We start from the raw sequence: 21,421 nt of genomic DNA on the forward strand, positions 1-21,421 counted from the left end.
TGCTTTGGGAAGGCGTGCTGTGGCCAAGAGTGCAACCCCCCTCAACCTTCAAGAGCCACCAGTCTCGGTCCCCCTAGATATAATATCCATGATTCTATTATCAATCATGATAGAGCAATGCAAAGTAAGAAATGACATTATCATGATATGATATCTATAAATTCCCGATCTCAACTCTCCGTTCCAGAACAGATCGAGCCTCAGCCTCTGACAATGTCTCAATCTCCAGTTCTGCCAACACACCTCGTGCGCTCTCATTATCTCTGAACAGCCTGTTTTCCACATCCATCAACCTTAGAGTTCCATCGTTCTGAGAAGAGACATCTCCTTCCTCGGTCGCACTCAAACAAAGAATACGCAAGCCCTCGCTGAGTTTTTTGATTATTTGCATTGAGGATCCCGTATAGCTTGAGGCCCCGAGGGCAGAATCTACCACGCTGCAGAGATGATCGACATCACTGGCAATCTGAGCCGCTCCATTAGCAGAGAAGGTGTGTTTTGTCAACACGCTATCCCATATATAGGACTGGATGGACAATAAAAGCTGCCGTGAAACTCGTCGCATGGGGGCGGTTCCAAGTGCGCGAGAGAGGAAAGACAGCTGCATGGACAAAACACGCATTGCATGGGCGAGATCTGAAGTAGGCGAGAGTGGAGCTGCGGTGGCTGCGGTGGAGGGAGTTGCTAACGTTGCCCAAGTGGACACCCGAGAATACGACTTCAAGGCTGTAAGAATGTTGGAGGACAGGGTGGATGTAATGATGGATTCCGAGCGGAGACGGAGACGACGGTACGCGGATGCTGTCTCGTCAAAGAGGGCACCATCAGACGAGGTCTCGGTGTGGGTGCCATTGTTGGCCACAGCGGGGGAGGTACGCGATGCTACCTCCGCGACAGACATCGTTCCAGCCACGTTTCGCCCACCGTCTTGGTTCTGTCGCACGCGATCTTGAAGCTCGGACCAAAGCTCGACGAAAAACACATCGTTGCTCCAATCCTCCATTTTCTTCTCGAGATATTCGGCGCTGCCGAAGACCCTACAAAGCCGTTCCAGCCCGGCAACACCTTCCACACTGGCTTGTCCGTCGGCTCCCTGCACAGTACGACCGAGCGTCGATGTCCTGGCGAGGTAGGCCTCTAGTGCAGAATGAAGACGCTCGTGAAATTGATCGAAGATTGTAATTTGGATATCAATGAGAAAGCGCAGCTTCTGGCTGAAGGACGACAGGGGCTGATAGCGCTCTGTGATCGTTTCGAGAAGATCATTAACACGAATTGCAGCCTTGGTTGGCTTCGTTGCAGTAGGCTCCATGCCGTCGTAATCGATTTCTCCGCTGTTTGTAGTGTCGATAATATCTTTGTATCGCGCCAATGCAAAGTCCTTTTCGACTTGAAGCCATCGGTCATACCAACCTTGTTTGGTTAACACGTCCCAAGTCATGCCCTTCCAATTATCCTGCGCATATGGATCTGGCATATAGTTCCAGGTGTCTCGAATTTCATTGTCAAAATTCATCAGTTCATGGATGAAATGGCTGAGCAATTGGGGGTAATTTGAGATTTGAGGAAGAAACACGTTGATCTTTTGAGTCAACATAGGAAGTAATGCAGTAATGAAACTATGTGATGCATTGTAAAAGTTCCATTCCAGGCTAGGTCCAATCACCTTGGCCCTTTCATCGAAGATGGGCTGCAGATAAGACATGAAAAACCCGCTGTGTTGGTTGATGAGGTCCATTATATGCGACAGGAAATATTCAGGCTGGAACTATGTTAGACAACACCGCCAATTTTATAATAAAGAGGGAGCATAATTTTACCTTGTCAAGCCGATTTGTCGGTTTGTCTCCACTGAAGTGATATTGGAACCGTAGATCCAAATGATGCACCATGACCTCTAGTGGGAACAAGACTGGCGGTTGAAGGCTTACGCCGGGTGCGAGCGAATCGCGATTCTGGAGTTCACTGGGGCAAAAAAAAAGATCAGAATATGGATCGGGGTCCGGTTAAAACGGACATACGGTGTTTGCAGGTCAAGCAACAACTCGACATCTTGTTTCCACCGAGCCAAAACCTGATCAGTGACGTTCAATTCTCGTGACGGCCACTTCAACTCCTCCAATGTCCTCTGAAGCCGATCCCCAAAATATTTCTTCATCTCCTGTCTCAGCGCTGAAGCCAGTTTGTCCGTATAGTTAATAAGATGAGGAGCTGCTCCCTCGGCGGCGGGTTGGGCATTTTTGAGCAACCCGACGATGTTTCGTAGCTGAGAATACGGCTTTATAGCGGCGCGCGGTTCGGAAGCAATGATTTTCAGTGCTTTTTTGCTGTGTCTGTGTCTCAGTGCTTAAGTCCGCATTTTGGCAATTGTGACACACCTCAATTCTTCAGCTTGGTTGAGCAGCTCCACATATCCCTTGGATATTTCAAGCCGCTGAAGCTTCTCCATACTATTTTCAAGGCTCTTAGCCGCTTGATCACTGGTTTCAGATTGCGTGATGGCTTTCAGTCGTCGGTCGATGTCATCTTGCTCCGCGGTGAAAGCCTCCGCTTGCCTTCGAGTGGCTTCGGCGTGATCATTAGAGGCTTTTGTCGCATTCGAGAGTGCTTCCCCGGCTTCAGCTAGCTGGTCGTGTGAGAGTTTGGATCAGTATTTGGTGAGGCAAAACCGGGGTTGCGTGGGGCAGTACCTGTTTCCGCTGAAGCTCCTGTTGCGCACGAAGGCTGGATAGCAGTGAATCCAGGCTCTCAAGATCGGCAGAAACCTGAATCTTGTCATTTAAATAATCTTCCACTCGGGTCCGCTCATGCGAAGATAAAAGTGTGAGAGGTGCCATTGTTGGAGAAGGATGCGTTATTGCGGAAGCGCAAGGTGTCGCGAATGTTGATCTCCGCCTTTTGGACTGACGTCTTCCGCGGTGGCAATGTGATCTTGCACACTATCACACCTTGAATAATGTCTAGTCCAGCTAAAAAGCGAAAGACAAATGGTCCCGACTCGTCAAAACAACCGACACGCAGTATTAAATCTTTTTTTCAAGGACAAGCCACTGAACGATTCAGTTCAAGAGAGCCCGACGTCACTGAGCAAACACTCTCAGATGAAGCTTTTGCGCGCAAGCTACAAGCTGAGTGGAACGGACAAGAAAATGACAATTCCCCCACAGAAGCCACAGCAGCAGACTCGCAGAGCAATGTAGCTCCATCTATACCAATACCGTCCATTCCACCATCGGTAGCTCCAGTGGCCTCGAAGAATACTCTATCGCTACAATCATCAGCTGGCACAGAGGATACAATATCCCTTGCGATTCCTTTGGACCAGAGCCCCTTGACTTTTGATGCAACTCAATGGGCAGCAGAATTGCGGTCGCATTGGATGACCCAAGGCGGAGATGCTTCTTACGCTTTGTTAACGAGAGCATTTGTTCTCGCAAATGCAACAACGAGTCGAATCAAAATTGTCGATACGCTAGTTAATTTCCTTCGAATATTAATTGAAGGAGATCCTTCAAGTGTCCTGCCTGCCGTATGGCTAGCAACCAATTCGATATCGCCACCATACGATGAGCTCGAGCTAGGCCTAGGGGGTTCCTCCATTTCGAAGGCACTGAAAAAGATTTACGGCCTTGATAACTCAGGTCTCAAAACACTTTACGATAAACACGGTGATGCAGGAGACGTTGCTTTTGAGGCCAAAAAACGGCAGTCCTTCACATTAGTCAAGCCGAAACCATTAAGGATCAAAGGCGTCTTCCAGTCACTAACAAAGATTGCCACAAGCAAAGGAACTGGCAGCCAGGAGACCAAGCAGAGAATTGTCGAAAAGCTCCTGCAGGATGCGCGAGGCGCTGAGGAGAGTCGTTATATTGTTCGTACGTTGGTCCAGAACCTACGAATTGGCGCGGTGAAGACGACGATGCTCATTGCCCTTGCACGAGCTGTTCTCTATTCTAAACCGATAGGGGCGGATTTTGAAGTCCGACCGCGGCACGAATTAGCCCGTCTGAAAAAGGATGAGCTTGCCGAGATTTACAGCAATGCGGAAGAAATTGTCAAGGCGTCTTATGCTCGACATCCGGACTACAATGATTTGGTCCCTTGCTTGTTGGAGATTGGGCCTACTGCAGAGATTTTGGTTAGGTGCGGTCTGTCTATGCACATTCCATTGAGGCCGATGCTGGGTAGCATCACGCGTGATCTGTCTGATATGTTGACGAAGCTCCAAGGAAGGGCCTTCAGCTGTGAATACAAATACGACGGGCAACGTGCACAAGTTCACTGTGATCAGCAAGGGAAAGTCTCTATTTTCTCACGTCATCTTGAACTCATGACGGATAAGTATCCAGATCTTGTATCTCTTGTCCCACAGATTCGAGGAGAAGGTGTGTCCAGTTTTATATTGGAAGGCGAAGTGGTTGCCGTGGATCGGGAGACTGGCGACTTGCAGCCTTTTCAAGTTTTGACAAATCGTGCAAAGAAAAATGTGGAAATTGGAGAGATCAAAGTCAACGTGTGTCTTTTCGCGTTTGATCTTATGTATCTCAATGGTGAACCTCTACTAGACCGACCTTTTCGAGAACGCCGCGAGCTACTCCGGAGTCTATTTGTGGAGATTTCCAAGCACTTTACCTGGGTAAAGAGTATGGATGCAACATCAACTGATTCTGAACATGTGCTTGAATTTTTCAAGTCCGCCACGGATGTTAAATGCGAAGGCATAATGGTGAAAGTGCTCGACAATGAGGCCAAATTTGATATCCAACAAAACAATGGCCTCGACGAACCAGACGGGCCATCCGTTCAAGTAACTTGCGAAAAGAATAATACGAAACCAAAAGAAAAGGCCACTCGACGTAAGGCGCTCCTTTCAACCTACGAACCCGATAAGCGCCTCGAATCCTGGCTCAAAGTAAAGAAAGACTACAACGCATCTTCAGAAACCCTCGACCTAATCCCGGTAGCTGGTTGGCACGGCCAAGGCCGCAAAGCTAAATGGTGGTCACCAATTCTTCTAGCAGTCCGAAATCCAGAAACTGGAAGTCTAGAAGCTGTCACAAAATGCATGTCTGGCTTCACAGACAAATTCTACCAGGGCAATAAAGACAAGTACGCGGAAGGTAGCACAAACGTGATCTCGCGGCCTAGTTATGTGGAATACAACGGCTCGCCGGATGTGTGGTTTGAACCGCAGGAAGTGTGGGAAATGGCCTTTGCAGACATCACACTCAGCCCGACGTACCCAGCTGCCATTGGGTTGGTCAGTGAGGAGCGCGGGTTGAGTCTGCGATTTCCGCGCTTTTTGAAGGTCCGCGAGGACAAGTCAATCGATGAGGCTACAACATCTGATTATTTAGCGCTACTATGGCGGAAACAGATGGAACGCACTAGTCTTGAGGATGGGAAGGCTGAAGAAGATGAACAAGATGAACAGTAACGATGTGCCATTTACTAGTGTGCAAAAACAGTGCAGCCCTGGAGTGCCACTGCATGATATTGGATCATCAATACATTTTATCCCTGGACACCAGCATGTTATCCCGCCTATATTAGTTCTCACGGCCCAGATTGTTCTATAAGCTACGATTTCCTTTTGGAAATAATCAAAGCAGGTTCCAAGGTTCTTGTAATCATATGATATGAGACCAAGTTTCCCCAGAAGATTTTGACATCAATGTACCGAGGGAACAGCTCGATGTATTTGTGTATCTGACTCCGGAAGTTTATGAATCGTTTCTATTCATACTCTGTCTCCTATTTATATACCTGGATTTCCATCTCTCATATCTGAAAAAGTCTATGTGCAATGTTATCATGGGTCATTCGCCCTCAAACATGATGAACAACAGGCCCATGTCCATGTTCACCTAGCCTCTTTTGCGGGAGGACCGAGTTGTTTCCCTTCAAACCCTCAACAATGCCAGGGCCCACCTCTTCAATGGCGTGGACAAGGGAATCGACGGTCTCTTTGGTCGTCTGGACGTTGACTACACACCGGAAGAATTTCCCATTCCCAACCGCATTATCGTCTCCGCTAGGAGGCGCGAAGTCCACCATGAAGCCCTTGGGCACAATTGCATGTGTCACCTGCTCAGTGACCTTGCTATTGTTCTTTGCGCGTTGAGCCTCGTTCGAAACAACACCGCGTGGGTACACAAACTCCTTGCCTGGAGCATAGTAGAAGCACACCTGCAGGCATGGAGGTGGGTTTTCACTGATAAGAACGAAGTCGGGATGTTGGTCGATGGTGTTGGCCAGGTGTGCAGCAATTTCGCATGCCGAGTCAATCTGCTGTTGATAGCCTTCGTTTCCGTAGTATGTCCATCCCAAGAACAACTTCAGGGAATCTGCGCGTCGACCGCACTGAAGAGTGAGATCTGCCAGGTCCCACACTTCCGGGGATTCCACTTCCAACTCGGATTGTTCGCCTGCGTCACCATTGGTGGCTGGCTCGTCGTTGTGGAATAGGTATCCGGCTGGAAGGGTGTTGGCCTTGTGGAACTGACGCATGTCTGCTGCAAGCAGATATGAGCATGTCACAGGAACACCAAGCATCTTGTGTGGATTGATGGCGATACTATTTGCCTTCTCTGCACCGGCCAATTTATGCTTTTGGTTCTGAGAGAAGACAAACGAGCCACCCCACGATCCATCAATGTGGAACCAAAGGTTGTATTTCTGGCAAATTGCTGCAATCTCATTAAAGGGATCGAAAGAGCCCATAACGGTTGTACCAGCGGTTGCGTTGACATAGAACGGTGTCCGGCCTTCGTTTTGGGCTCTCTGAACTAACTTCTCGAGCTCGGCTGGAATCATGCAGCCTACATTGTCAATAGGAACAGGCCATACGGCATTGCTACCGAATCCAAGCATTTGGGCTGCCTTTTCAACGCTGTAGTGACCATGAGCACTGGTGAAAAGTACAAACTTATATCCTCCATTACCATCCGTCTTGGTATTCGGGTACAGATTGTTGCGCGCAATGACGACGGAGGTAGTGTTCGAAGCAGACCCTCCTTGCACAGAGATTCCTCCAGCCCGGGGACCGTCCAAACCGAAGAGGTTTGCCAACCGCTGACCAGTATATTTCTCAATTACTGTTAAGGCGGGTGACACCTGATAAACATGAACATTGGTGTTCAAGGTAGCAAGGATGAGTTCTGCAGCTACACCAGGGGCATTAGTTGAGGCGTAAAGCTTGTCCAAAAAACCCTGGTGCCAGGTGTTGACCGAGTACTTCAGGACCTTCTGTAGAACCTGAATGAGGCCTTCCTGTTTTGTGCCCTTCTCGGGTATCTCTAGTTGGAGAATCTCCTTGAGTTCTTCAGGCTTCTTGTAGTCTACAAGTGAGCTCCCCACTAATCCAGTGTGTCCGTTGGCCCCGTTGATTCCGTTTGCGCCGTTTGCGCCGTTCTTCTTTGAAGAGGATACGGAGGTATCCTGGTCCGCGGACCGAATGAAAGGAATAAGCAGGCCCTCAACTGCTTTCAGAAGCTAAACGAGCCATTGAAATTAGTATCAAAACCTCTAAAAGAAAACACAATGGCGAGGTGCAAATCACAATGACTTTGACTTACGCTTTGCACTTCTTCAGCGCGGCCAGATTGCGCAGTGTCAGACATTGGTGTAGATGCTCCAGAAATGAAAGTGTAAGCAACAAGAGCAATGCCGGAAGAAATCAGATGGAAAAGGAAAGAAAATGGGCGGAAGTTGAAGGCGGGCAAAAAAAAGTTCCCTATGCGGCGATCTCGGAGATGGCGACAATGCCGCAAAACCTGACATCATGCGGCTATCTTTGGGAGTTTCACGAGTTGATTATCTATACTCATTTTTGAGTCAAGTGCATATTCCCAATTATAGGATAATTGAGTTATATATTGTAGAGGCGCAAAATATAGTCAAGATGATACACATACTGACTTGGGTGGTAGTATGATAATTAAGATTTGGGCGAGATCTGCAGGAACCCGGACTGCCAGAGGTCTCTAGTCCCCGTTTGATATTATATTTGATACATCACATTACCTCCAACTTGTCTCATGTTTCCTAACATATCATAATATTACAAATGATGGGCAAGTAGGCAATGGTCTACGGGAACTTCTAGTATTGTGTAAAAGCAATAAATGAGACATCACCAACTATATGACCACGCTTTTTGTTTGATAATAAGTACATGTGTATTTTGTTCGATATATTTCTAAATGGTATCCCTCAATGAAGCTATTCATTTGCTAGCCACCGCAGTTTGGTTCGCACCGGTGGCCCCGGCCTCAGCTGCCTCCCGGGCAGCAGCATACCGAGCGCGTGCTTGTTCAATTTTAGACTTGGGACGCTCGGCGCCCTCATTGTTCGCGGCTCGCTCCTCAAGGCCCTTGGCCTTGCGAGTCCACTCGCCTCGCCGACGCTTGTATAGATCCATAGACCAGTTTCTCCAGACTGCACGACCCACAAAGGAATCGCGGAGAATCTGCTCATTTTGCTCAAGCTCTTGCGCCATGCGCTCCTTAACAAAGAAGATGTCTTTGGTCGCTGACCATAGTGCGTCCACTACATGTGATCCACTGGGGCTCAGGGCAAGAGTTGCAAGATGACCCTGGAACCGAGTAGTGAGCTGTCGGCGGATCTGAGCAGTGGAGCTTACGGAGTTCAGGGCCTGTTGAAGAACATGGGAGGTGGTGGGTTCTTGAGCAAGTTGAACAATTGTTTCGGGTGATTGTGCAAGTAGCCCCGTGTAGACCAGTTGGCTGAGTGGGCCCGGAACTGTCAGCATCGCTTGCACCAGCAGAGAGGCGTGGAGTTTCTCTGCCTTTTCAGCCGCAGAAATCGGAGGTGGACCACGTGGCTTCCGGCCCTTTTCCTCGCTGTCACCATCCATATCGTGGTCTTCAGATTGAGGAGCTGGGGTCTCTGATATGTTGAACTTGAGCATCTGCTGTAGTCTGGTGCTTGGGTCCTTGTCATAAGCAGCCTCAAGTGCTTCAGCAAGAGGTTTAGTATCAACGCCACGGTGGACACATCGCTCGATCAACATCTTGGGGACAATGAGTCTCGACCGCTCAATTAGTCCCGGAACTTCAGGGACAATGTTACTCATGGCAATCTTCAAGTCGTCTTTGCCGAGTCTTTCCAGCATCCGAAGAACCACATATCCAGCGGTGGAATTGCGAGAGAGAGACCCGATCCGTTCGCCCAAGTTGTTCCTGTAGAGGTTTTTGAATGCCTTACCGGGAAGGTAACGCACCATTGTCTCTAATAAGCGAGAGCCAACTGGGTCGTATAGGAGGCCACGAATGAAGATTGCGCTCTCCGAATCTTCCTCGAACGACTCATCTGGAACAAGTCTTCGGATGGTAGATTTGGGGTCTTTGGCACTCGACTTGCCGAAATGCGAGAGCTCCAGGAACAAAAGCACTTGGAGCACTGGGTTGCCCACGGGATGCGTGGCCATGGCGCGGAGATAAGTGTCATCGATACCGGCAACCATATCGGTCATGATCTTTTTGAGTGCCGGCTCAAAGGTCTCTGGGACACTGTGCTTCTCGGACTTGGATTTATCCACCTTCTCCTCGCCTTGGACAGTTGGGATTTCAAGTCTTTCCTTACTGCGACTTGCGACAAATGACTCGTTTGATGTGACATCCACAGGCTCTCCTGCAAGAACCAGAAGTAGCACTCGGATTGTATGCGACGCAAAGCGCTCCGTCAACAAGTATCCCCAATTTTCCTTCAACTCTTCAATGACAGCCATGAACATGTCTGCGATCGAGAGCTCCGGCTCCTCCTCTCCATCTTCCTCGTCGGACTTCTTGTTGTATTTCGTCTTCTGCATCACAGCAGGCGCGGCGTGGATAAAAAGTGTCTCACAGCAGTGGCTTGCAAATCGATGCTGTACCAGGTGAAGGAAGTGACCCACGAACTTGCTGAATATCCGGCGCAGTTGTTGAGCGTTTGACATGGAGATCAATTTCTCCATTAGTCTTGAACAACCCTGACTGCAAGCAATTTTCAACTCTTTGCCACTGGCTTCCGAGTATACACTGTCGACAAACAAGCTCCGCTCCTCGAGGTCCTGGAACTGGTTCAGCTCCAGCATTTCATTGGCGCGCTGGAAGTATTCTGACTCCTCCTCATCCAAAAGACCAAAGAAAGGCATATCGCCATTATCTTCAGGGCCCTGGGATTCCTGCTGTTCCTCTTGATCGAGGGGAATGTAATCCGCATTTTCTTGGAATTCGGCGTCGGCGTCGTCGGTAGAGGACTTCATTCTTTTCGCTTCCGGAGCTTCGGCCGCCTCCTCAAACTTTCTTTTGGAATCATCTTTCTGGGATTTTTTCTCGGCTCTGCGGCCTCTTTTCTGCTGTTCACGAGGCATTATGGCGCTGTGTTGTGAAGAGAGATGTGACTGAAGTGCTGGAATTTTTTTTTGGATAAGCGGTGGTCCAAGCGTCTCCGCGGCGATAGATGTTTGCTCTGTTTGCAACGTAATCATGAGAGCCCTGTAGATAACCTTAGAATAGGGCCTTGATTATCCGAATGTGCTTCAATTGAACACATGCGCAGATTGAAAGCCTCAGCGTGCGTGCAAAATGTCAACCACCTCCGACTAAATATCAAAATTGAGCAGAGATATATTAAGAATGGATGTTATATGGCATCACTAATGTACAATTTCCCTTTGCTCTTTTACACTGCAGAATATATCGCAGATACATGGCGTCCACACTCCACACGCTGTTCCATGTTCACATTGCGCTTCCCAACCTTGCCCTTATGACGAGGCATGATCTGCAACCGTGCCTCTGCCTGTTTCTTAGTCTCAGGAGGTGCGTTGATGTAGATCGGTTTGGCCTGGTTGCTTCGCTTCCCTGTTCCAAGCTGGAAATGCTCGTTGCCTCCCCACCAGACGACATCATAACCCCAATCTTTGGACTGGTCCAAAGTATCCTTGGTATTCCTGCTGATATTGGTCTTGTTGTCCAATATAGCAGAAACATGCGTTGTACCAACAGACATGGCACGGATGCGGATAGGGGTGATTTGGTTTGTCTTTTCGTCATACTCGCTCACTCCACTCAAAGCCTTGATCTTGGTGGGTGAATCCTGCACATGAACCCACCTGCCACTGCCGAGAGTGCCCCATATTCCTCTACCACAAGACCACGTGTCCGCAGTAACATTGCCAAGGTCACGAACATCGGCAGTTTCTTCCTCGGATCCTAAGATGCGCGTGGAATCAACGGAGAAAAATGTATTAGCACCTCCCGCAGCAATGCTGGTAACTTTTGCGTCATAAATGCCCCTTCTGTAAAGTTTGTTCACTTTCACAACAAAAGGGGTATCCTTAAAGGTGCGCTCTGGGTCATAATTTACACCCAGTTGGCCAAATGAGTTGTCACCGAATGCAAACATACGACCATCTTCGGCGAGGGCCAATGAGTGGTAGTCACCAGCTGCGATTTTAACGATCTTGGAGCCCTTGAAAGCCGTGATTTCGTGACAGAAATCTGCTGGCCCTTTGGGTCTTGTGGACCAGGTGAGCCCCTCAACGCCAAGTTGACCCAAGGAAGGGTAATTTTCGGTAGATGACGCCGCGGAGAAAACCCGGCCAGAGCTTGTGAGAAGAAGCACATGTTCCTGTCCACCGCTGATTGAAGTGACTTTTTCACCCAGCTTCAATGATGGGTTGAGCACACGGTAGCTCAAATTGGATTTGCTGGCCCAGAAGGGAACCCACGAGCTTTCCCGTGATTTGGGACCCGTGCTTTGCTCGGTCTTAGACAAAGGCAGGGAGTAGACAGTCCCATCTGAAGATAGCGCGATGATTCGACTTTCAGACAGAGCAAGTGAGACGAGATTCTTGCCTGTCAGAGTCTCTGAAGGCTTAAAGTCCGTCTCCGAAAATGCTTGCCCCCATTGTACAAGGTCTCCCTTCTCGTTAATTGCCGCACCTGACTTTTCTTCGATCTTGAGATCTCTCAGCACCTGGCCGTCAAAGTATTTGAAGCGCCGAGGAGTCTTGATGTCGGCGTCTTTGGATCCCGGATCCACCACTTTATAAATATTTGAGCCCCATGTATAGACGGCAGAGCTCTTGAGACTCCGCTTTTCTTGGACAAACTGGGCACGAAGGTCATTGACATCAATGGCCTCCTTCTTGGCCCCCCGGAACAGCCGTCCAAGCTTCCTTTCCTCCATTAGCGTAGTATGAGTAGCCCAAGAAGACTGCAGTTCCAGTCACAGCAAAACCGAGAGAGTTTCGGAGCCAGTGCGATGACGGGCCTCGGCTTTGTGGTTGACTACTGGCGAATCGGGACCATGGCGCATTAAGTGACCGGGCTATCGGGGTTCTGGAGGAGCGAAGCGCAAGGACAGAGTGCGTCGCAGGCCGTCGAATTCGAGTTGTCAGCATTTTGGATGATGGCCGGTTCACCAACTAGAACATGTCGAAGCTGCAGAAATCAGATTGCATCCGGGGAAGCTTCGAATAATACAGAAAGCCGCGCCCGTGATTCGTTGCATCAGACCCAGGCGGGAGCTCTCGGCAGAACCCATCGACAGCGGGACCCCGGAGTTGACCACATCGCAGTTCGGCTTCAACACTTGACTCGGGACGTATTTTGCTTAGCAGAAAGTCAGCAAAGAGAAATGACCTTTGGGCTGATAGCCACTACATTTCCCGGGCCTTGACTGTACCATGCCTTCCACAAAGCAGCAGCGTGCCCGCCGGCAGACCGCTCCCTCTGGGCCGCCGCGCAAACCCAACACCAATGAAACACAAGCAAGCCTGAAGGCAGTCGAGGAGAAGGCGCCAAATTATTCCGAATGGAAAGTGCCGGGGTGGAACAATGAGCTTGATTTCTCACAGTGGCTCAATGGGGTCAAGGATGACCTGATTGAGGAGAGCTATGACGAGTATCAGTAAGATCGACAGTAGATGGCAATTCGTGCTTTACTGACTATTTGGTCTCTAGAAACTGCTTGGACGAACTCGAGCAATCGAAAGATCACATTGACGAAATATTAACGAATACGTTGACCCTCCTTGACGACCTCTCCAGCCTGTCTGAATCATTCAAATCAGTTGAGACCCAAACATCAAACTTCGAAAAGCAATGTGAGGGGCTTCTGTCCATCCAAGAACGTGACACAAAGCTTGCAAATGGGATCCAGACCAACCTGCACTATTACGATTTCTTGGACCCTGCGTCACGGCGACTCAATGCGCCAGGTGCGGGTAACACTGTCCGCGACAAGGAATTCTCCGATATGCTGAGACGCTTGGACGTGTGTTTAGATTATATGGAAACCCACGTGAGAGTTGAACCCGGAAGGTTATGCGCGCATTGCTGACTGCCCATGCAGACGGACCAAAAAGAAGCGGAGGTCTACCGCTCTAGATATCGGTTACTGTTAACGCGTGCCTTAACGCTCATCCGAGGTAACTTTGTATCTTCGCTTAAAGATGTCTATCAGAATGTCTCGAAAAAGATTTCAGATCAGCAATTGAACGACACCGCATTGTCGGCTCTCTTGTATGCCAAGTTTAGAGTTGGAGCACCTGAGCTGAAGCAAATCGGGGTTGAGATCCAGAAGAGAGCTGTGCCACCGCTGAACCAAGATCAAAACAACGAAGCGGAATATCAAAGTTTGATGAACGAGCTGCACAGCAATTACTCTGCTATTCGTGCAAAGCTGATTGTACCGCTCGCCCGCAAAAAGTTGATCGAAATTACACAAACGCCTAGCTCATCCAAGGACCTGGTTTCCTTCGCCCGAGCTAGCATCAGTTATATCCGCGGGTTATGCCTAGATGAATATGACCTGTGGGGAGAATGGTTCCATGGACAAGGCGGTTTATATGATTTCCTCGAAACGCTATGTGAACCGCTCTACGATCATCTTCGCCCTCGAATCATCCACGAGTCAGATATTGTGAAGCTATGTCAACTTTGCAATTTACTGCAAACACGTTACTTCTCCGACCCTGAAGAAGAGCAGGAACAGACCGAGACGAATCATCTTGACTTTTCTGTCTTGATCCAGCCTGCTTTACAAGACGTTCAGGCCCGACTTGTCTTCCGTGCACTGGCTGTCCTGCGAGATGAAATTGAAAAATACAAACCTCGACCAGAAGATATAGATTACCCCATGCGCAATCGACAGGTATCTTTGACTGTGTCAGATACACAGATCTCGGGCAAAAAAGACACCTCTGCGGACATCCTGATTGATATGACTACCAAACAAGGTGACGATGCTGGTGACACGCCACAAGATCCAGACGGCAAATGGGACTTTGAGACCCAAACAGCCCTCAAAGGATGGTACCCGACTTTGCGCAAAGCAATTTGGCTCCTGAGCAGGATCTACCGCCTAGTGAATGTAAGAGCCTCTCATCAACCCTAATAGCCACCAATGCTAAAAACTGCAGTCCACGGTCTTCGATGACCTTGCCCACCAAATAGTGCATCAAACCACACTCTCCCTCCAAAACGCCAGCTCCCTAATCTCAGCGAAAGCCACACCAGCCGACAGCCAACTCTTCCTAATGAGCCACCTCCTAATCCTGAAACAACAAATCGTTGCCTTCGACATTGAATTTGTAGCCCCAGAAGTTTCCTTCGACTTCTCCGGCGTGACAAGCACCTTCTGGGAACTCCGCGAACGCGGCGGTCTCTTCAACCCGCGCAACCTAATGCGGCTCGTTGGCCATGGCCTCATCCCTCGCGTAGTAGAGAATATGCTTGATGCAAAGGTCGAACTGGATGGCCGTCTCCGCACAGTCATCAACGACTTCATCAACGCTTTCGCTGCACGCATGACTACCTCTCTCCCCGCCAAGTTTGTGGATACCCGCAACCTGCAGCGTGGCGAGCTTATACTCCCTTCTTGTCGGACAATTGAGAAGGAAGTCCCTATACTACGGAAAGTACTAAATGAATATATCGATGACACGCGCATGAAGGAGACTCTTGTCGGTGCTGTCCAGGATCGCACTATCCAAATCTATGAGGACTTCTTCGAGAAGTATACCTCCTCAGAGAAGGGGAAGGGAAATCACGTCAGCAAAAAGGGGAAGGGCCGGGACGATGCCGTCTGGGACGTAAACACCTTTGCCGAATGGTGTGAGGGCGTGTTCCGTGTCGGTGTCGCGGGCCTGCAGGCTGATCTTCCCGAGGATGATGATGATATTCTAAGCACCAGCTCATAGACACAGGATGCCGTTTCCTTTTCAGTCTTTTTTAGGCATTTACACCTTGAGCATAGATACCATGTGGAATTAAGCAGTTTTGTATATGTATAAGCCCTAAGAATATAACGCATAATTCGACCACAAATACTAAAGGTATCTTAGTCTGAGGAGAAGACAACTTAAAGCGAAGAGGTTCATCCCGAACGTGAGAAAAATATATACAGCTGACCGTGAAACCCAGGAAACCATCCAAACGGCAATTCTCGCTTCAATCGAATTTCAGAAAGGGGTATGTACGATTCATAGGAAACGCAACATCGCAACCAGATAAGTGCATTTAGACCAAAGCATATCAGAGAACATCGCGGATCTTAGCATATAACTCTGTGTCTAGGAAATTGTAGTTGGCATCGGACTCGCAGAAGGGATGGCGAGTGAGTAGAGTTCCCGCAGTAGGACGTTCAGCCGAGTCACTGATAAAATGTCAGAAAGACAAAACGCGAAAGAGAGGCAAATATAGGATGGAAACTTACATCGTGAAACAGTCGTACATGAAAGCAAGAGCTGCCGGACTAATGTTCATAGACACGTCATCAGGAATCGGCGGGGCCTGACTTAGACTACCAAGCTTGAAAATAGCACCAATTGCTTCTTCCTTGCTCCATGGACGACGACCCGCGAACATCTCCAACACCACACAACCAAGGGACCAGATATCAACCTTGGCGCTGTATCCCTGCCCTTGGGACTGGATGACCTCCGGGGCCATCCAGAAAACAGTGCCTTGCATGGAATTGGACGAGTCGTTGCCGTAGATGTCGTCTGTCTTTTTGGAAATACCAAAGTCAGAGATCTTGCATGTTCCATCGAGATCCAGGAGAATATTGTCTGCCTTCAAATCTCGATGGAGAATGCCTTTGTCATGCAAGTATGCAAGTCCACCAAGCGTTTGCCGGGTCAGTGATCTCACAACACTTTCCTCGAATTTGCCGTGTTTGCGCAGGCAGCTTCCAACAGAGCCACCGGAAATATATTCCAGGTAGATGGAGATGGAGAATTCGCCACGCTCGCAGCCCAGATACTGTACGATATTGGGGTGTTCGAGGTGTTGCATTGTGTCGATCTCCTGGTCCAGGGCGGCAACCATTTCCTTGATACGATCTTTGTCTGTGCCTGCAATTCGCGGGTTGATCTCTACCAACTTCACTGCTAGCACTTCACCATTGTCCGCATTCATACCTAGGTACACTCGGCCATAGGTACCCTTGCCGATAAGCTGACCACGGATGATGCGGAAAGTGGGCTGACGCTGGGGAAGAGCGCCGGTAGCCGGCACCACCTGGTTGCTGTTTTGTGGGATCGGATCGAGCTGGCTGATGCGACTACCGGGGCGGGGCCTGATTTGCATGATCTTGGCGCCGAACATCTTGGTACTCTTTCGGCGCAAAAGATCACCCGATCTTTGGGGTCCAGCAACGCTCACGCTCTTCGTCCGGTTTGCTCCCTGGGCCACCTGTCGAATGGATTTCATGCGGGACAGGCCACCACCACCAACTCCGCCGCGCGTGATATGGTGTTGAGCGACAATACTGGCGCCAGATGGCCTCGCGGTAGCTGCATCAGGCCCATATGGATTAGTAGCAGTGGTGGTTGGCTGTGGCATAGCCGGCAAAGATTCCTTCTTTTCTTTGAAGCCTGCGTCATATTGAAGATTGGTTGCTCTGGTACTTGGTGACGCAGGCTCATCCAAGTAAGGAGCGTCAAGATCAACATCAGGGAAGAAATCATCAAGATGGTCAATGACGCCTTCAACAGCAGGTCTGCTGGCCCAGACGTCTCGGGCAAATGAATCTCGCCGGGGTCCAGGCCTCTCATCCTCGGGTGAAACGGGTCCACGGGTGCTAGATAACGGTTCTCTTCCATCAGAGGCCTCTCCGCCCGAACTGTGGCCGGCGGTACTCGGTGATTTAAACCTGACAGAGAGAGTCGGTTTGAGGTGGTTATCTGTGTTCACCGTAAGAGATGGCCTGTCTGACTTCTTTTGGGGCTCATTTAGTGCGGCCTGTTCTTCTTCCTTAGCCCTTGAAGGCCGGACTTGGAATAGGCCATCGTCGGAGTCATCATCCGAGTCATCGTCAGAGTCCTTCTGGGGTTTAGGAGTTCGTTGAAAAGAGACTTGGTTCTCTTCAAAGTCAAATTCAGGCCCAAACGACTTGCGGGATTGCAATCCTGGTCTTGGAGAAGTATCAGATGATTTCTCGGGCGGTTGATTGGCGAGTGAGACCGGTTGTTTTTCGTTCTCTGCGAGATGCTTTGAAGAGGGCCTCGAAGAGTCTATTTCATTGTTAGAAAAAGTGCAACAATTCGCTGTGTGGTGGGTATTTGGGTCACATACCTAGAGTTGTTCTACTTGACATTGTTCCAGTAGAGTCAAGTGTTTCTGGCCGATCAGACTCCGAGCCTGCACTGTTTCGGCTATCAAAGCCGGGAGTAGTAGAAGGGGCTGGCACAGAAGGCAACGGTGTGCCGATGGCACTTGTAATGCGGCCAACATTGGCAATCGCAGCCCCCAGACCATGATTTGGAGCAGACCGCTGGGGCCGAGATTCACGAGTAGTAGGCCTCCTGCTGAGAGAGTTAACCTTGGTGAGGGTGTTAGACTCGATTGGCGCCGTTGGGGGCTTGCGAAGTGGCACCAGCGATTCCCCTTTCTTCTCGTCATAAGGCGAGATGCGAGGAGAATCGAAATCAATGACTTCATTTCTCCTGTACCCAGTCTCTCCGTAGGCATTCTTGTTTTGCTGAGACTGCGGCATTTTAGAAAGGAGATATTGTTTTTGTTTCCGTTCAACTTCACGCATATGTTCCTCATGACGAGCGAGCAAATCAGATGGGTCAGATTCAAGCACTTGGGTTGCGTCCTGTGTGGTATCTGCTGGGCATGCCTTTCCACCTAAAGCCTTCAACGTGCTTTGCCGAGAGCCCAATACCGGGGAGTCTGGGATAGTGCGATGGGGCGATATCCTGTTGAGGGCTTCTTCGTCCAGTGGCTTCCTGTGAACCTGATGATGGGTTGCCGTTGGGGACATATTTGGCTTGTCTGGGAATGAGACCCCGAGGCCATCGAATCGGGGGGTGTTGGGTGCTACAGACTGTAAAGGGGTCCCTCGCACAAACAGCTTTAGAGAACCATAGGCATCTGACTTGCTTCGACGGGCTTGAGTGAGGTTTTTGTCGCTCATGGGATCCTCGTGATCAATTTGACCTGGTTCTGTAAGGTAAATCTGGGCGCTAGTCCAGTCAACCCCGATGTTTTGACAGATTCCGACACGCAATGCCTCAAAAGAGTCCATTTCAGAAATGTCAATTAGGCGGAAGTTGGAACCATCCATGGTCACAAAGACCCATTTTTTCGTTTTGATTGACGCTGTATATGGACGCTCACCGACCGACATGTCACTAGCATTGTAGCCAGGTTTTGAGTAGGGGAGATATGCATCGTTCGGGCGAGTCTCAGGACTCGTTGTTGGCGATGAATCCTCATGTTGCTCGGGGGATGGGTGGCTAGAGTCAGTGGTCTTAGTTTTCTTCTTCAAAAGATTAGAGAAGAAGCTTTTGCCATGTTCTTTGGAATACGAATGAGGTTCACCGATCCATTGCCGACTGTGCGTATCCTGAGGCGAGGGACGAGCGCCTTCTTGGCCTTGTCTACGAGGATCATAGTACCGTCCCGCGGAGCCTCGACCAAAACCGAGAATTGAGTCCGTACTGTTGCCCCGAGAATGGTCATATTTCAATGTTAAATCTCCTGCAGACGAAGAGAATGATGCGTAATTGGGTGATATTTGCTGTATAGCTGGGCTGCCACTTTGCGGGCTCTCTTGTGGCCGGAGTGTTGATGACTGAAATGTGCCAGCTTCACTACCAATAGATGGGCTCTGGCGTCGATGGTCAACGTTGATTCCTGCCAAGGCATTTCGGGAAAAGTCAGACCGGACCCAAGTTTGAGTTTCTTGTGCTGGAGAATCATATCTCGGCGAGTCATGAGTAGTTGGGGGTGGCATTGTCACCGAGCGCTGTCCAGCCGGCTTTGAGTTCTGATTGGATGACATATTCAATGCAGTCAAATGCTCCGGGCTCACATCGTTGACACCTGGAACAGGCCCAGCAGAGCGTGGCTCGGGGAAGCGGCTAGAGAAGTAACCAGTACTACTTTCGGGGAATGCAGACGCCGGCGGCTGCGATTGGTTCTGTGGTGTCGAAGCGGTGTTGTCATTTGTGTGGTCATGAATTACGCGAATCAATTGGCGCATGCGTTTCCCTTCGTCTCGTTCCCGGCCAGGTTCCCATTTTTTGCCACTTAAGCCAACCTCCTTGGCTAATTGGGGATAAACCACTTGATGCATTTTCCCAAGGTTTCCCCGACCGCCGGCTCCTAGACCGAGCTCGAGGAAGTCGGCTCCTTGGAGTTCCAAAGATTTGAAAGTTTCCTGCCATTCTTTGGAAAATCCGTTTTTCTCCAGCCAGATAAGCACTTCATTCAAAGGCCACCGGATTGCAGCCTCGCTGGGAGTTAATCCACCTAGCGATACATTGCTATTATTGTGGCGATGGCTTGAAGACTTAGCAATATCGGTACTTTGTGGAGTCGCGTGTGGTTGTGGACTGTCATTGTTGGACGTCAATTCGTGGACGTTTCCATGAAGAGCGTAGGGCGGAGCGATCGTGCGCCCCCCTGGAGTCTGCGGAAGGTTTGGGTCTGTTTTGTATGGGCCTGAAGTATTGACATGATCATGCATTTGAGTGAGACCCAATCGTTGTCTCTCGGCAGTGGTATGCGCATAAGGATCATACGGAGCGTGTCCATGGGGATCGAACAATCCAGGAATACCGACGCCAATAGTATCATTCCCAGGAATGTAAGTTGCGGATGTCAGCGGCGGGTGGTCGTGTCGTGGAGGAGCTATCGACAACTGAGCCGGCGGGCGGCCGTATGCCAAATGTTGATTTGGCGCGGAGGCAAGAGGGGGTGGCGGGGGCGGAGGAAATCCCGGGGTCAAGGCTTGTCTTCCCCAGCTCTGCTGCCACGATGCCTGTCCTCCATAGGTTGTCCCCGGGGGTGGACCAGGAGGGGGAGGCGGTACCAGTGTTTGAGCTTGGCCCGATGGATGTCGGGGCGGAGGTGGTGGTAGGAAAGGCGGGCCCGGGACATAGTGCTGTCGACTGTCCATCGTAAATGTCGATACACCCACGGTGCAGGTCTGGGAGGGTGACTATATCTCGCTCGCTCGGTTGCGACGCCCTCTTGGGCGTTCAGGCGGTGTTTTCGAGGTCGTTCGGGACCATTAGCGCATCGTAACCGGGGGTTCCCAGCAAATAAAAGAGTGGTCGGGGTTCGGAGGTGAATCCTGGTATCAGGTTTTATTTAGGTGTAAATTGAATTCAAATTCTCGGTGCGTAGATTGACATAGTTCGGCTTGTCGTCCCCGTTTATCGCAGCGCTATTGCTGGGATTGCGGAACAGGCCAAGTTTCGCAAGAGAGGGTGACGTCTAGATTGTGAAGACTGAACTCAACGCATGATCAGTAAGAAGCTCCTGTTCCGAATGAGAATTTCCTAAGAACACGCAACCCCTTGCTTCCAGAGTTATTCTGGAAAAGAAACAAGATAGGACACTCACCGAATAAGATTTGATGATCCTAAAGATCATCACGTGGTCCCCGCTGTGGATCTACTGTTAGAATCAACTTTCAATTGTTCCTTTTTGTTGGCTCATACAAAGAACAATAAATTTTGAACTTCTTCGGACCAAATGTGACTTAGGCACTGGAGTACACATATATTCAAATCCTACAGGGTAGAATCTCCCTAATCTTACAATGGCCCGTGACCTGTCACCTGATACACGCAATCAACAGTGTGTGGCGTCGGGCAATTTCTCCCTAATCTATTTTGGTGGAGGATGTTGACTTGGTATCAAATTTAAATGGCAATGAAGTTTGACGTTGACAGTCACAAATTGAAGCATTTTGGCATTCAAGACCTCGAAAAACAAGTCCCAAGAGAGCCTTTGGGGTTAGCATAGTCCGTATTCATTCGTAACCTGGCTTCTATCCCGACCTCGGGGAGGTCCCAAGTTCCTACATAAGTAACCCTACCCCCTCTAACAAAAGAGCTGAATTAAATGATCTATCATGTAAGAATTTTACCTGAAACGAATTAACA

The 21,421-nt window shown here is 49.6% G+C and overlaps 7 protein-coding genes across 7 annotated transcripts; 2 read left to right on the forward strand and 5 right to left on the reverse strand.

The window, feature by feature from the left end:
- Positions 1–154: 154 nt before the first annotated feature.
- Positions 155–2,837, reverse strand: N7529_008985 (RINT-1 family protein; the record flags this gene model as incomplete). The annotated part of the gene is made up of 5 exons (XM_057244512.1): positions 155–1,762; positions 1,821–1,965; positions 2,022–2,327; positions 2,379–2,626; positions 2,691–2,837. 5 exons carry the CDS (start codon positions 2,835–2,837, stop codon positions 155–157), a joined length of 2,454 nt encoding a protein of 817 aa, XP_057096050.1.
- Positions 2,838–2,956: 119 nt separating this feature from the next.
- N7529_008986 (putative DNA ligase I) lies at positions 2,957–5,437 on the forward strand (the record flags this gene model as incomplete). Its single annotated transcript, XM_057244513.1, has 1 exon — positions 2,957–5,437. One exon carries the CDS (start codon positions 2,957–2,959, stop codon positions 5,435–5,437), a length of 2,481 nt encoding a protein of 826 aa, XP_057096051.1.
- A 392-nt stretch (positions 5,438–5,829) lies between these two features.
- On the reverse strand, positions 5,830–7,622 carry N7529_008987 (pyridoxal phosphate-dependent decarboxylase family protein; the record flags this gene model as incomplete). Its single annotated transcript, XM_057244514.1, has 2 exons — positions 5,830–7,494; positions 7,578–7,622. 2 exons carry the CDS (start codon positions 7,620–7,622, stop codon positions 5,830–5,832), a joined length of 1,710 nt encoding a protein of 569 aa, XP_057096052.1.
- A 605-nt stretch (positions 7,623–8,227) lies between these two features.
- nop9 (RNA-binding RNA processing protein NOP9) lies at positions 8,228–10,375 on the reverse strand (the record flags this gene model as incomplete). Its single annotated transcript, XM_057244515.1, has 1 exon — positions 8,228–10,375. One exon carries the CDS (start codon positions 10,373–10,375, stop codon positions 8,228–8,230), a length of 2,148 nt encoding a protein of 715 aa, XP_057096053.1.
- Positions 10,376–10,686: 311 nt separating this feature from the next.
- N7529_008989 (RCC1 domain-containing protein) lies at positions 10,687–12,412 on the reverse strand (the record flags this gene model as incomplete). Its single annotated transcript, XM_057244516.1, is given in 2 exon segments — positions 10,687–12,225; positions 12,242–12,412. The coding sequence occupies 2 exon segments, from the start codon at positions 12,410–12,412 to the stop codon at positions 10,687–10,689; spliced, it is 1,710 nt and encodes a 569-aa protein (XP_057096054.1).
- Positions 12,413–12,697: 285 nt separating this feature from the next.
- On the forward strand, positions 12,698–15,214 carry N7529_008990 (Golgi transport complex subunit COG3; the record flags this gene model as incomplete). Its single annotated transcript, XM_057244517.1, has 4 exons — positions 12,698–12,921; positions 12,975–13,314; positions 13,366–14,385; positions 14,435–15,214. The coding sequence occupies 4 exons, from the start codon at positions 12,698–12,700 to the stop codon at positions 15,212–15,214; spliced, it is 2,364 nt and encodes a 787-aa protein (XP_057096055.1).
- Positions 15,215–15,548: 334 nt separating this feature from the next.
- Positions 15,549–20,427, reverse strand: bck1 (uncharacterized protein; the record flags this gene model as incomplete). The annotated part of the gene is made up of 3 exons (XM_057244518.1): positions 15,549–15,669; positions 15,730–17,530; positions 17,592–20,427. 3 exons carry the CDS (start codon positions 20,425–20,427, stop codon positions 15,549–15,551), a joined length of 4,758 nt encoding a protein of 1,585 aa, XP_057096056.1.
- Between the last annotated feature and the right edge of the window lie 994 nt (positions 20,428–21,421).

This window comes from Penicillium soppii (genome assembly GCF_028829465.1).
Source record: "Penicillium soppii strain IBT 18220 chromosome Unknown utg000006l, whole genome shotgun sequence".
Lineage (NCBI taxonomy): Eukaryota > Fungi > Ascomycota > Eurotiomycetes > Eurotiales > Aspergillaceae > Penicillium > Penicillium soppii.